Source organism: Hipposideros armiger, unplaced genomic scaffold (genome assembly GCF_001890085.2).
Source record: "Hipposideros armiger isolate ML-2016 unplaced genomic scaffold, ASM189008v1 scaffold_443, whole genome shotgun sequence".
NCBI classification, from domain to species: Eukaryota; Metazoa; Chordata; class Mammalia; order Chiroptera; family Hipposideridae; genus Hipposideros; species Hipposideros armiger.
Window position 1 is genome coordinate 280699 of NW_017731793.1, and position 14971 is coordinate 295669.

A 14971-nucleotide genomic window follows, 5' to 3' on the forward strand; every position below is an offset into this window, starting at 1 on the left:
AAAAAAAAAAAAAAAAAAAAAAAAATTGAGCAAAAATAGGGCTGGCCGAGTGACGCGTTGGTTAAGAGTTGGCTTGGGAGACCGGCTCTGAGCAGCAGGGCCCGGGTTCGGATCCCACATGAGGGCCAATGACGCTGTGCCCTCTACAGCTAAGATGGTGAATAATAGCTTGACCTGGAGCTGGGCTGCGGTGAAGCTGCAGTGGGCTGCCATAAGCTACCGTGAGTGGCTGGCAGCCAGCATGAGCTGCCAAGAGCTGCTGTGAGCGACTCTCTAGTGGCCGGTCACCCATCTATCTTACCCGAGAAGAGCGCAATGATAATACCAACATGGGTCAGTGAAGTGACGTCCTCCACAACTAGACTGAAGAACAAAAGGACAACAATTTGTCTGTTCCCCTTCCCCGATTCCCCAGTGCTGATCCCCTCCTGCAATTCCCCAATAAAATCTTAAAAAAAAAAAATTGAGCAAAAATAGCATGAGAAAAGTCAAGAAACAATGCAAAACTGTATGAAACAGGGGAGGTGGTCGTAGTTGGCAATAATAATACCAAAAGAAAGAATGTAGAAACAAAGGTTTGTTCAGCCAAGTGCCTGGTTCTAGTAGATATCTAGCAGCTGAGCAAGGGCTTACTTAGTTTGGTGGATGAGTAAGATTTGCCATATCATATAAAATACAGCCAGTAACAAAGCCAGCATAATACTGACTCTATGTACCAAACAACATAACAACAAAATTATATGAAGGGGAAAAAAATCAAACAATTTATCAAGTCGTCGTTTCAATTTGCCATACATTATTATCTATAACAAATCAAGTAGAGAAAATTTATAAAGAGGACTCAAGAAGTAAAACAAACAAGATAAGGTTAGTTAACATTTTATGGTGAATTCCACGGAAGGCACCATTCACATTTTACTCTGTGAGAATGGAGCCCCTTGGATCTGCATGAAAAGGCAGAAATTACAGATAGTGTTTACATCCTCTATTACAAAGGAGCGATTAGTAAGAACAAAAATGAGAAAATTTTATAGGCTTTATTCTCTGATCATATACAATGAGAATGAAAGGTAAATTTTGATTGTTTTTAAGCGCCCACATTTTGGAGGGAAAAAATGCATCTGGGGAGCATTTGGGTCAAGGAAGAGATCAAGAAACCAAGGCTAGACATTTATAATGAGCATGCTGTTCTGTATGTGAAAAATGATGAAATGGGGCCATAGTTGCAGTTTGAAAAGCAGTCATAACAAGTGTTCTTACTATCAAAACAAGCTAAGCTCAGCTGGGTTTTATTACAGTTTCGCTGAGGAGCCAGAAATGCACCCAAAGGAACAGAGAAAGAATGAAATACTCATTAGAACTACTAAATAAATTTGAAAATATTTAGACTTGATCAAATAAGTAAAAGCAAGTTCTTGGAAAAGAATTAAATAGACAAATAGCGAACTTGCAAAGTGAAAATATTTGAAAAGCAAGTCTTAATAATTAAATGGTTTATACTAATACATTAGGTATCAAGATGCTAATAGTAAGAAGCTGAGAGTCTGAATATCCATAACAGGAAAACAAAGCACTCAACCCTGTGGGGCTCCTGAAACACTAATGCAGCAGCAATTCTGCTACAAAACCAGTTCTAATCACAGAAAAAGACAAGCCACCTATTTATGCTGTCAAACGAACTAAAAAATGAGCGAAGGGGCTTTGTTAGAAAATAAATGACAAAGATTTATTCAAGGTTCTTAGAATTTGCAAACTGGAAACACAGCTAGGAAAAACCTAGTAGTGTTTCAAAGGAGAAAGAAAAGCTGAGGGTTCTTATAGTAAAAAATACATTCCTGAGAAGAATCAGTCCTGCATTCTTAGCATCTGGATTGGTCCAAAAAGGTAATCTTCAGATGTCTGGTGGTCTGGACATTGGGACAATTTCTTCTTGAAGTCATTTGGATGGTCATCTGAAGGTTTGGTGTATGTCCGGGCATTGACGCAGAGCTATCTGATGTGCGTGCAGGTATTGACATACTCGTAGCACTGGAAGGTTCAAAAATTGAAGAATGACTGGCTAAGGCATGCCTTATACCTCAGCCTACTTTAATAATTTAGCAGCTTGACCACAGTAACTCCATTTTATTTCTTTACTTTGTTCCTCAATGCTATAAATAGTATATAAGTATGTTATATATGAAGTCAAGAACAACAAAAGACAGTGGAGCAGTGTCGTGTCTGAGCATGGGGTGGAGTATCTTGGAGTGTGCTAAAATACAGCATGGCTCATGAGCTGAAGGCAGTGTCTTAGAGAAGTTGTGAAGGTGCCATTTGGAAGAGTGTTTGTCCCAGTGTGGTCGCTTCCCCTGGCTGGACAGGAGGGAGGGAGCCTTAGGTGCAGGTTTTAATGTTTGTCTGAGACTTCCAACGAGCCATACCTTTTCCTTTTGTGATGCATGCCTTCTGTTTATGGCAAGTGAAAGTGATTTTCCAATTGAGGTACTAACATTTACTTTCATTTAAAAACTTATATTAAAAAGTGAGGAGATTTAGAGAAGTATGAGTATATTAAGTAAGTTCTCCTTTGGGTGGGCTTTATGTGGATGGATATATGGCAAACAGTGGAATACCAATGGTTAAAGTTGGGGAAATAGGAATAAGCAAAATAGCTTTATCATCATTTCTGCTCAGCTACGCAATAATCAAATATAGAAAGGATAAATCTTGAAATAAAGGGACAAAAATATACTTCCGGGGTCTGCTTCTTCTTAGAGATACTACAGGTGGTGTGGAAAGGGAGGTGATAATGTCTGCCCCTGGGTGCGATGTGGAGATTAGATTAGAGCCTTTGACCCCTGCTTGCTCTTCACAGTTTACCCTCCTTGCCTAGACCCCTCCTCCTTACTCAGCCTTGGCCCCATCAGCCCTGCAGAGGCACCCCTACTTGCTTTACCCCACTGCCTCATCTGTGCCCACCATGGTCACAGGAACCCTTGATTGCCCCCGTCTCACCTAGTAGGATTAAATAGCAGAGGTGGGGGCAGGTGGTGTTTGGATGCCTGGCCGGGGTACTTTGTGCTGTCCCCCTCACCCAGCATGGTGCTATTGACTGGTTATGCCTTTGTGTATGACTCAGCCAGCACCAGCGTTTTAATTCATTCCTTGTAATACTGGGGTGAAAAACATGGGCCTCCAATAAGGAATCCATAACTTCGGCAAGCCAGGGGAGAGATGCCTTTTTGCTAAGAATGTGGCAGTGGGAAGGAATGAAGCACTCTGAAGGTACTGGCCCTGATGTTGGCCAGAGGGTGAAGAGACGTGTGTGAGAGGGTGTGGTGGCTGTGTGTACCCTCTGAGGAGGCTGGGGCTCCTGGACCTTCATATTCCATACTCCCCCCTCAACCTCCCTCCCTTCCCCTCCGTTCCTTCATGGTCCTTCCGTTCAAGGCTAGCCTTCCAGCACATCTAGAACTTATTGCCCTCTGGGTGAGCACTGTGGGACCCACCCTGAGCCACCCATGTGACTTCTGCCTCTGGAATGTACGGTGTGACACTGCTGGGGGTTATCAACCTCCCAGTGGTAAGACACGGTGGTCAAATGAACCTTTCTCAGCTGGTTCAGCAGCTCCCAAGGGTCTTCCACATTGGCTCATTGTGCATTTACATGGTGCAGGCCTGCCATGCACCCTTCATTCTTGAACTCACTCACTGAAACTACTCTGAACTGAGTGCAGTCCTGGAACACATCACCCATCCCTTGCCCCAGAGAAACTGAGGGAGAGGGAGAGGGAGAGGGAGAGGACGGGATAGCGTGAGCGAGTGCACACCAGCCTGAGGTCTCCAGAGTTCGGGAGATGGGAGTGATTGTGGGCTGGGGTATTCCCAGGGTGCCAGTTCAGGAAGGTTCCCGGAGGAGGAGGAGGCGGCGGAGGCGGAGGCGGCGGCATCACTCTGAACTGATCCATTGTAGTATTGGCTATTTGTTGTCCGTCACTTTCTCTTAATTACAGAGGAAAGGAGTTGAGTGCTGGTGGTTAGAATTTTGGATAAATTGGAGGCCGCTTTGTCTTAGAAGTGCACAGATGTAAATCAGTGTTGGAGTCAGAGTTGTGTATCTTGCCCAGGCCCTTGCTGAGACTGTTCTAACCAGCGATGCCTTCTCCTTTTCTTGACAGTAATCCAGTCCCTCATAGCACTGGTGAACGACCCCCAGCCCGAGCACCCCCTTCGGGCTGACCTAGCTGAAGAATACTCTAAGGACCGTAAAAAATTCTGTAAGAATGCTGAAGAATTTACAAAGAAATATGGGGAAAAGCGACCTGTGGACTAAAATCTGCCACGATTGATTCCATCGACTGTGAGCAGAGACCCAGAGCAGTGCAGACATCCCGCAAAGCAGGACTCTGTGGAAATTGACACGTGCCACCGCCTGGCGTTTGCTTGTGGCAGTTACTAACTTTCTACAGTTTTCTTAATCAAAAGTGGTCTAGGTAACCTATAAAAGGATTAAAAATTTAAGATGTTCTAGTTCTGCTTTCTTTGTTTTAAAATCACTGCTTCAATCTCCTTTTTAAAAAATGGTGTTTCTTTTCTTGTCCAAATTTATCCAAATTTTTCAATTTACATTTAGACCTTAAGGTTTAAAAAAAAAAAGGTTGTGGTTCCCTTTCTTCCCCTGCCCCTTGCAACTCCCACTTTCTTGCATTCAGTTTATTTTTCACTCATTCACATCCCCAGACCCAGGCCCCGTCTCCACAAAGGAGAAGAGACAGCTCTGTCCTGTCTGGTGGCTTCTCTTCTCCCATGTTGCACTGCCTGGTGTGGGAGTTGATTCTCTTGGCTCCGATTTATAACATCCTTTAAAAAAAATTTAAAAACAAGCGAACCCCTCCCCACCCCACCCCACCCCTCACAAAGAAAAGGCTGTGCAAAGGGAGGCCCAGCTGTTATGTAAAAATCTGGCCAATGTTACCACATTAATATTGATTAAATGGCAACCCTGATGTCTGTGTGTGTGATTCAACTCCAGCCTGGCCAGGCCTGTTTGGGGAAACCCTGCAATATCAGGCCTGTGGCCACTCCAGGAGAGGGCCTGCCAGCCAGAGGACACAGTGCACTAGTGTGAGGAATTTCTCACCACAAAGGCTCCTGAGGTCAAAGGTTGGCATTCCTCCCTGCAGCCATTTTAGAAGATGTGCTAGTCACTGCAGACAACACTAAAGCCAGAACGTCCATTTGAAATTCCACGCTCACCGGTCACCAAGCTCCATCCGAATGTGCCACGGAGCTCGCTCTCCAACTCCTCAGTGCAGCAGCCCCACCGCGGCCCTCCCTCAACACGGTTTGACCCTTTGCGGGGTTGGAATTGGCAGGACTCGGCTATAGCCAGCACCAGTCTGGGGTCACCGGTGCCCTGCTGACCCCTTCCTTTGGAGCAGCCAGCCAGGCCAGCCCAGGAACAAGATGGCCTTCCCTCTCCCTCTGGACTCACAGCCTTTGCAGAGTCAAGCTCCACTTGAAGCTCACTCAGTAATATCCTTTACATGTGTTTTATGTACAAAAACAAAAACATTTGTTTTGACTGCCTTTTTTTGTAGAAATAAAAATTGACCTTAGAATTTATCATCAGATGAACTTGTAAGGATTGGATGTTAATGTCTTTTTCAAAGCAAGTGGGACTGTCTCTGAAATAGAGAGTACATGTCACTGATACCCAAAGGAAGCCGTTGGTGCAAACGCCATGCGTCGCTAACTCTGCTTCCCTCTTGGCTCTTGGGTGGACTAGATCCTGTGGAAAAATGACTTAAAGAAACTTTGCTTTGTTTTTCTTTTAGTTCTAAAACTTGAGATCTTTCCAGGGCTTATGACCTGTGAGACAGCTTGGTTTTACCTATGCAGAAGTGGGAGTGATGGGTAGGTTAGGCAGCATAACGTTTAGTTGTCCAGGCACGTGGTCCCTGCGGTGTGTCAACAAACGGCTTCTTTAGTGCTAGATATTCAAGGGGCAGGTTCTGGAAGCTCCCGTGTGCCCAGGATGGCGAGAGCACCGGGTCAGCCTTCCCGCATCTGTCTCTTCATTAGCAGAAAAGTGATGATGAACCTTATTTCACTCATAGATTTGTAATAAAATGCCAAATTCTGTCAAAAGCTATTCAAATAAGCCACCCATCTGTTCGCGTTGCTTCTGAATCCAGAATTATTGCCATTCTTGGAAACCGTCCCACTGCTTCGTGTTTCTACCAGCGTAGCTCTACCTGCCTGTCACACCTCACTTCTCTGCTCACCAAGGAGGGATACCTTTGTCAAAGCTGCCAGCCCCTCTGGACTCTCAGCCCTGGCATTGCACTCCATGGTTTGCCCTAGTCAGGAGAGGCCTGGCCCTCAAAGAATGAGGGTAGGGGTGGTCCCTCCCTTGGTCCTGGGCAACTTAATAAGCGGGGCAGCAGCCAATGATTTCTGGGTGGTCGCCGAGCCCTCAGAGCCGGCTTTGAGCACGCTGGCAGGTAGCCCTGGCAGCTCCACAACCAAACAGCTGGGTCCTCTGAGGAAGGGGAGAGCTGTTGGGCTGCCACCACTAACCCAAGCCCACTCAGGAATTCACACCTGCCCAATCCAAAGTGCGCCTGGTCCTCCCCTTCCTGCCCCTGCCCCACATGGCGGAGAATAGGCTTTCTAAGATGCTGCGATCCCGTTCTGCTGCCCTTAATAAAATTGCTCTCCGACACTGGTTTGGTCGTGTGGGTTTCTTCCTTACTGGTGGTGGGTAGTGCCAGGGGCCTGTGCTCTCAGGGGGTGAGAGGTGGATGGGAGTGCAGGTCCTCGGGCCCCTGGTCTTCTGCAGCTTCTGATGCTTAGTCTCCTAAAGAGGCACACAGATGTTTCGGCATTCCCTTAGGGAAGCAGAAAAGGCTGAAGAGTCCAGATTATTGGGGCCTGCAGAGGGACCCCTTGGGTGTCTGGGTTGGGGACAGCTCCTCTAGGTATACAAGGTCTGACAATTAAATTGGTGAACTTATTGCAACAATGTTGCTAGCCTTTTTGATATCAAAGGGATTATACATTATGAATTTGTACCAACTGGACAAATATTGGGTTGTTGGAAAAGTCATGACGTATTTTTTCTATATTTTTCGTTGCAAAAATGCGTCGACTTTTCTGACAGTCCAATAGTTAACTAAGTTGACTATTTGGAAGTGCTGAAAAGGCTGCAAAAAAAAAGTTAGATGACCTGAACTCTTTGCAAATTCATGGCTCTTGCATCACAACGATGCACCAGCTCACACAGCACTGTCTGTGACGGAGTTTTTAGCCAGGAAACAACGGTATTGGAACACCCTCCCTATTCACCTAATCTGGTCCTCAATGACTTCATTCTTTACCTGAAGATAAAGGAAATATTGAAAGGCAGACATTTTGATGACATTCAGTACATCAAGGGTAATACAACGACAGCTCTGATGGCCATTCTAGAAAAAGTTCCGAAATTGCTTTGGAGGATGGACTAGGTGCTGGCGTTGGTGCATAGCTTCCCAAGGGGAGTACTTTGAAAGTGACCATAGTGATATTCAGCAATGAAGTACGTAGCACTTTTTTAGGACAAGTTCACGAACTTAAATTGTCTGACTCATATGCATCACGTAAGTCCTGTCAGCCCCCAAAGAGTGATAATCCACATTTAGCAGAGGAACAAACTGGCAATCTTAATCAAGGTCAGGGAACTAATAAGGGTGTGCCTGCTGGCGGGGGTAGGCCATTTCCTTGAAGGGTTCCAGCCATAAACCTGCCTCTGAGTCCCCAGGACAGTGGACTGCTTAAGGTCCTGACTCTGCCCAGGGGCCGTGACACTTCATTTTTCAGTCAGCTAAGTTCCTGCCTGTATCTTGACACCAGCTGAGACCAGGCCTGCCCAGTCCGCCAGATCTGCAGGTTTCTGGGAGGGAAACTTCCTGGAGTGTCATTTTACCAGGAAGCAAGGAGCAGGCCCTTTGATCATTAGCCCGGTACTCAGTCACGTCCCATCACTTTATCCTGTGTGAAGCTCAGGACAACCCCACGGGCACTATTATCCTTGTTTTTAGAGGAGGAAACTGAGGCTCAATGACAGCTGAGGGCACCTGGCTTGTATTTTTACACAATCCGGCCCCTGTTGCATTCCACTACTGGTCCCTTTGAGCCCAGCTACAGTTTTCCCCCTTCCCAAAGCCAGAGTCCTGCAAGTCCCTCTTCCTGAACTCTGGAGCCACCATTTTCTTGCCTTCCTCCTGTATTGATTGTTCACCTCGAAATATGCACCTATTTTATCACTCCTGTGCCCACTGCAACCTGGCTTCTGTCACCCTCTTGCCCCCTGAGGTTCCTCTCTCAACGGCCTCAACTTCCTCAGGGCCAAGTCCATAGGCTGGTGGCCTCAGCCCTGCTCTCACTTTCTTCACTTGGCAGCACTACCATGCCCCGCCCTGCTGGGCAACCACCTGACCCAGTGGCAGGCAAAGCCAGAGATGGTCTGAGTTCTTCCTGCCCCTTCTGTGCGTGCTTCTCCTTGCTTCCCTCATGAAACATGGGGCACTGGTGCCAACCTGCGGAGCAGAGCTGAAGTTGAAACTTCACCATATGCTTGTCCTAGGCAGTACTTGGTAAATGGCTAAGCTTGTGTGATTGAAAGTGGTTTTGTTTGCAGACTGGGTGCTCCTGGGGGCACTGTGCAGGCCTCAGAAGATCAGAGCGATGCCCAGGGACAGAAGTCACTTACTCTGGAGAGCATCCCCTGACACATCCCGGCTGGGTTAGGAACCCCCTTTGGCCCCACACTGTGCTGTGCGTTCCTTTTCCCCACCCCACTGCAGCCTGGATCACACCATCTGTCCTGTGTAGCAGACTGAGCTCCTTGCAGGCTGGGCTGTGTCCCAGCACCCAGCCCTGGCCTGGCACAGAGCAGATGCCCCATATGTGACTGATGAATGGGTGGTTAACAGTAAACCCCTTGCCTAAGTCACCCAGCAAACAGCAGGTTTGGCATAAGAAATATCCCCATCTCCTTGGTGGGTTAGGGCACCAGTGACCAGCCCCACAATGTGCTGCCTGTGGCCCTCTGCCTTATCACCCTCCCTCCACTTGTGAGCTGGACCTTGCTCTCCTACTAATTATCCACTCAGGCTGGCCATGCCCACCCTCTTCTCTCCACTATTAAATGAGTTCATGGACCCTAGGGCTGGTCTGTTCCCTCGACTCTTCTCATCCCGTTCCCTCCCTGGGTGACAGCCACTCCCCCAGTTTCATCTAGCATCTGTGCAGACCCTAAAATCTCTCTCCTGTCCACCTACACTTCTATCCTGAACCTCAAAGACACATAACCAGCTGCCTCCTCGTCAGAACAGAAGAACCCAGCTCAAGGGAGGTGCCCCTGTGGCAACTGGCTGCCTTCAGACCACCCCTACGAGCTCCAGCCAGAAGCCTGCAGGAGTGTGGCCAGATCCAGTGGACTGAGGCAAGGAGGTGAGGGCGAGGCAACGGGAGGGATCAAACAGTGATTCCAGTTCACAGACATGTATGAAAGGAGGAAAGGGCCTGTGCCTGGAAGAGTCAAGGTCAAGAGAAGGTTAGGATAGAAGATGGAGCCAGAAAAGGGGACTGAAGCTACCGTCAAGGATGGGGTCATGGGTGGGTGGGGCAGGGAGGAATGAGACCCCCACCCCACCCTGACCATTTCAGAAAGCTGCACGTCCCTCACAGCTGCATAGGCTAGGAGAAAGCTCTGTTGTCACCTGATTCCATGCCTGACACAGTGCATGGCAAATACATGAACAGGTAGCTTCAAAGCCCTGCTCTGCCGTTCCCACCTCTAGGTCTGTAAAATGGGGACATTTAGTGCCTGTGCATAGACACTTACATGAGACAAGAAGGACCATGTGATTGTCCATCTGCTTTTCCAACTTCCAGAGTGTGGCAGGACTCCTGTGCTTCTGAGAACTCCCTGCCCCCTTCCCCATCTGCTCTCTCAGTCTCTTCATCCAAGCCACATGGACTCCAGTCACAGGGCATCCACACAGCACCAGGTCCATTTGAGAATCCAGGATCCCTTTTCCACAGACTTCCCTCCCGGAAAAATTTAAATTCACTCCTCTGAGCTTGCAGGACCTCCTCAGATCTGTCCTCTAGGATGGCAAAGGGCTGCTTACTTAAATAAGCTGACTTCTTTTTAAATAAAAATTGAGATTATAATATACCTCCGGAGCCAAAAGAAGCCTGGTGAGACATTCTTTTCCCCCAAGTCCCCCCCACCACCGCCACCAAAAGAACAAAACTAGACTGTGGAACTTGTTTTACATGTCTTTTCTGGAATACTGACCTGGTTTTGGCCCCGAAGGAGTTGCTTTTGTCCATTTGTGTGTCTGTGAAGTTTTTCTGGACACAGTTATAATTCACCCAAGTTTATAAGACACATGTTATTTTATTAATACAGCGATCTCTCCCTACTATGCCTAAACAAGGAAGTTGCTTACATGGACATGTGAAGGGCACCAAATGCTTGGCAGGCCCCAGGCCCAGATGTCACAGGCTAACCTGCCAGTAGCCAAGAGGGCTTGCTGAAGCTCTGGCTGCCACTCTGAGTCATGAGTACATGGACATAGAGGTGACATTGTTCTGCTCATTCGAGGGCCTGGTCCTGGACTGTGCCAAAGCTCAACCCTTGTCCCCTTCCTGAGCACTAAGGCATTTGTGCTTGGCTATCAGGGTCACAATTGGGAGGGTTCCAGGAAGGTTTCCAGAGTGGCTTCCCCAGGGAACCCCTCCCCTGATCTCTTAGAGTCTAGGTCATGGAGGGCACAGAGCTGCACCCCATCCTGGGCAAGCCGGGCGCGTAAGGTGGGCGCTGTGAGGACACGTAGTTCATGCAGCCGCTCCCAAGAGCAGGAAAAGGCGTCAGGGCCTTCACCACAGCCCCCATCTGGAGGCACACTGGGGTAGCCTGGGTGGGCCATCAGCTCAGCTGTCAAGGAGTGGCCCGTGGGTGTACCTTCCAGGACCCGAGCCAATGCCCCTGACACGCGCTGAGCAGACATGTGCCGGCCGCAGGTACTCAGGCCCACGAAGGCATCGGTCCACCTGTGGATGCCCGGGCATCAGAGGCAGGAACCGGCAGAACAGCGACGGGCACGACTAGGCAGGGAGACTGGACGGATCTGGGGTGGAGGTGCCGCTGGGCGAAACCTGACTCCGAGGTTGAGAAACGGGGCTCAGCTGGCCAGGTGAATAGCCAGCTGCACCCACTGGGAACTGGGCAGGGCAGGCGGAAGGGGGCGGCGGCGGGTGGGGAGGGGCCTCACCTTAGGCCTCTGCTGGAGAAAGGGCCCACAGCCGCCCGGGCATCGCGCTCCACGGAACAGGCGAAGGCGCGCGCCGGGGCCTCCAGCCACGTGCAGCCACCCACTCCGTGCTCCAGCGGCAGCCTTGTGAAGTGCACCCCGTGGGCCTGCAGCACCTCAGCGAACACTTGGCACACGCCTGCAGGCGGGGCGGAGTCAGGAAGGAGCATGTCCCCCCACCTAGGCATACCGCCCCCTGCCTGGGACCACCAAACAATGCACCTGGGAGAACGTGCACGTGCTGGTGCCCGTCCACGTGAGTGGGGTTCCTGCCCAGTAACTCCCGGAAGCGGCTCAGCTGGGCCTCCAGCTCTTCCCGCACCTGAAAGGAGAGGACAAAATGCGCCTTGAACGTCCGGGAGCATCTACGGAGGAGGATCCCTCCCGGTGCCTCCGTGTGATTGCTCCAGTGCTGGAACCAAGGAAGCATCCAGCGCCTGCTCCTGCCCCTGATGGCGTCATGGTACCCTCGGGGCGGAGCCTTGGTAAGGGGGTATCCTCCTGCAGCCGCACTTCCGCACCTGGGACAAGGCCACATCTCCGGCCGCCACCGCCTCCCGGAATCCCATCTTGCCGAGGAAGAAGCCTTCGGGGCTGAGCAGCGATGAGGCGCCGTGGCGGGCCGAACACACGGGGCGGCCCTCGGACAGGTTGGCGTGGAGGCCCGTGGGGATTTGGTGCCTGCGGGCCGAACGCGAGCGGGAGCACTGGCGGCCGCGGAGCGACGGCGCCCCAAGCCCGCTCTGACCCTGTAAGGGGTCACGCCTCACCTGCGGGCTAGCTCCGCCGCGCTCTCCGCCGCCGCGCCGTTGACCAGCAGGGACACGCTGGTCACAGCCCCAGCCAGGAAGGCCTCTACGATGCCCTCATCCCGCCTTGGGCAATAACCAAAGTCGTCCGCGGTGATCACCAGTCGTACGCGCGGCCAGGCCATCTCTGCCTCCGCCGGGTGCTGGGGACCGAAGGGAGTGGACTGACAGTCCAAGCCCGGCCCCTAAACGCAGTCCAAGGCCCCGCCCCGACGCACACACCCCGTTGCGCCTGCACCCCCGCCTTTGTTCTCGCCATCTAGCGGTCCGGCCGTGGCCCTGCAACGACCCCTTATCTCCACCCAGTGTGCTCCACCCTTAACCAGACCACGATTTGATTTACTGCAACGCGAAACTTTCGGTGACTGCAAAAATGATACTTAATATGAAAAATACAGAAAAGAAAAAAATCTCTTACCCAAACAAGAGATCACCACTGTTAGCTTTTTGGGTAGTGTTTTTCCAGTATTTTCGCTAAGCAAATAGACACACCCAATTCCTCTTTTCCCCCACCCCAAAGCTTTTTGTGTTTTTTTGAGGAATGATCAAATCAATGTTATCTCATTCTTGTAATGTTTCTTTTTTTATAATGACTATGAACTTTTTCATGTTTTTATTAGCTCTTTATATTTATTTCTTCTTTCTTCAAATTGCCCATTTGTCTTTTGCTGATTTTTCTAAGAGGAGGCTTTTTTATGATTTGTAAAAACTCTGAACAATAAAAAAATGAAAGAAAATATGTAATACCAATGGCTTCATTTGAGAAAGCATTAGCCCCTGCTTCCTTCTCCTGAGCTCACCTCATTTTTTTCTCTGTGGTCCAGAGAAGCTTTCCCTACACAGGACTATACAAATAGTCACATGGTTGATAGCCAGGGTTTTCATTATGATGTGGATTTTCCCATTGGAAGTGCAGTATTTGTGACCAGCCTATGACATTGGTAATGTCATTCCTGTTTACCAAGCCGTTTTACAGATGAAGAAACTGAGGCTCAAGTAACAGAAGTGTCTTGCCTAAAGTGGCTCTCCTAGGAGTAGTGGAACTGGGACTGGCCTCTGAAACTCTGGGCCCGCATCTTGGTCTGCTTCAGTCCTCTAGGCCCTGGCTGCCCCCTTGGTCAGGGGCAGGGAGGACAGGGCAGAGCTTAAGAATAACAAACAATACCTACTTCTGTGGGGACAGTGTAAGAATCCAAGGCCTCAAAGAGCCCTTTACCAAGCTCTTGACATAAGGACCATTGTGTTCAAACGTGATTATGAAATCACTGTTTTGTTCACACATGAGGTCAGACCTCAACCAACTGTCTTTCTCCACTGGGAAGCTGATCCTGGAAAGGCCAGAGACCCTAAGTGTCAGAAGGTTGGAAAGAGGAAATTGACATGTATTGAGCACCTATTCTACGACTACTAGCGGTACTAGAAATATTAGCGATCAGGGGCGAGCGCCTCAGTTTCTACCTGCAAGGAGCACCATCGGGTAGACAAGTAACAACACAGTGTGGCAGAATCTGGGATGGGGTTTGCGGTCACTGTTGGGGATGGTGAGGCTTCTGTGAAGTCTTCTCCAAAGAGTTGACACCTGGCACGGGGACTGCATGAGGAGTTTACCAGGAAGAGGGGGAAAGAAAGGCGAGGAGGTAAAGATATATGGGGCTCTTATAGGATGTCCGGTGTGTTGTATGAAGATTTTATCTCCATACTCCCATGTGGAAGGACGCTCAACTCTATTTACAGAGGAGAAGCAGCAGATCAGAGAGATTGAGTCAAACAGGCAGAGAACAGCAGAGCTAGGAATTGGAGCTAGGTCTGTAACTTAGAGCACGGACTCTTTCCACTGTACACAGGAAGACTGCAGAGGGGAGAGGGCTCAAGACATACCCTGGGGTTGTCCATACTGGGCGAGGGGAGGATTTTGGAAATGAGCAGAGAGCAGGAGGCCCGGGACAACGCAGTGACCAGAGAGGAACCCAGGAAGGTGCTTGTGTCATTAGAGGCGGCCCTGGCTTTGTCCCTTAGGCTCCCTTCAGGAAGGCAGATGTGGAGCGAGGATCAGAGCCTCAGCCTCCGGGCTCCTCCTAGCGGATGGGGTGTGGAACACGAGTCGGCTGTATTCCCCAACCCCGCCTCCCACTGAGAATGTGTGAGGGACTGAGCCGGACGAAACCCGGGAAGAGCCGATTGTGGTCCCCGCCCCCAACCTTTGTGTCGGGGGAGCTAAAGAACGAGCGGCCTGTTGCAAGCCAATCAGAACGCGGCATGCAAATGAGCAAGCGGGCCGACTTGGGGCGACCCCAGAGCACAGTGTCGCCACCCTCCAGCGACGCTTGGACTCTGGTGAGCGGGTGGACTCTGGGCTAGGGATGGACGCCAGGGGTCTGGAAGGAGAGAGGATCGGAGATGGTCAGAGACAGGATGCGGACGTTCTCGGGGACCCCACCCCCGAGGACTGGACGCAGACGGTATACAAGGGTCTCTGAGCAGAGGAAGAGCGAGACACGTGAGGGACATGGGGTACCCCCGGGCCACTGACGCAGTGTCCAACAGACGGACGGAGACTTGAACCCATGAGGGCCTGGGGGAGACCCTTACGCCATCTCCCCCCCCCCCCCAGCACAGAGAGGAATCCACGGCTGCACTGCAGAACTGAAGAGAGAGGAGGCGGGTAGCAGGACTAGTCACCCACATCATGACCAGCTGCCGCCGCCACTCAGGATACTTGGCGGATGACGAGGCTGGCCACACCACGTACCTGGCTCGGGTAAGTGTGCTTGGCAGGACCCAATGCTGAGGTCCACAAAGTGTCCCTCACTACTTCCA

At 50.3% G+C, this 14971-nt stretch overlaps 3 protein-coding genes across 3 annotated transcripts in view; 2 read left to right on the plus strand and 1 right to left on the minus strand.

Annotated features, from left to right (window-relative positions):
• The window catches only part of UBE2L3 (ubiquitin conjugating enzyme E2 L3), a 57973-nt gene extending 51267 nt beyond the window's left edge, over positions 1-6706 (plus strand). Inside the window, exon 4 of the mRNA XM_019665460.1 lies at positions 4158-6706. Coding sequence (XP_019521005.1) covers positions 4158-4312 — 155 coding nt within the window. The 3' untranslated portion in view covers positions 4313-6706. The remainder of the gene's footprint in view (positions 1-4157) is intronic.
• Positions 6707-10409: 3703 nt separating this feature from the next.
• Positions 10410-12339, minus strand: YDJC (YdjC chitooligosaccharide deacetylase homolog). Its single transcript, XM_019665399.1, has 5 exons — positions 12116-12339; positions 11867-12026; positions 11568-11667; positions 11307-11484; positions 10410-11085 (listed from the first exon to the last, which is right to left on the minus strand). Exons 1-5 carry the CDS (start codon positions 12277-12279, stop codon positions 10716-10718), a joined length of 972 nt encoding a protein of 323 aa, XP_019520944.1. The 5' UTR covers positions 12280-12339; the 3' UTR covers positions 10410-10715.
• Positions 12340-14331: 1992 nt separating this feature from the next.
• The window catches only part of CCDC116 (coiled-coil domain containing 116), a 3139-nt gene continuing 2499 nt past the window's right edge, over positions 14332-14971 (plus strand). The window contains 2 exon segments of the mRNA XM_019665392.1: positions 14332-14488; positions 14766-14912. Coding sequence (XP_019520937.1) covers positions 14841-14912 — 72 coding nt within the window. The 5' untranslated portion in view covers positions 14332-14488; positions 14766-14840.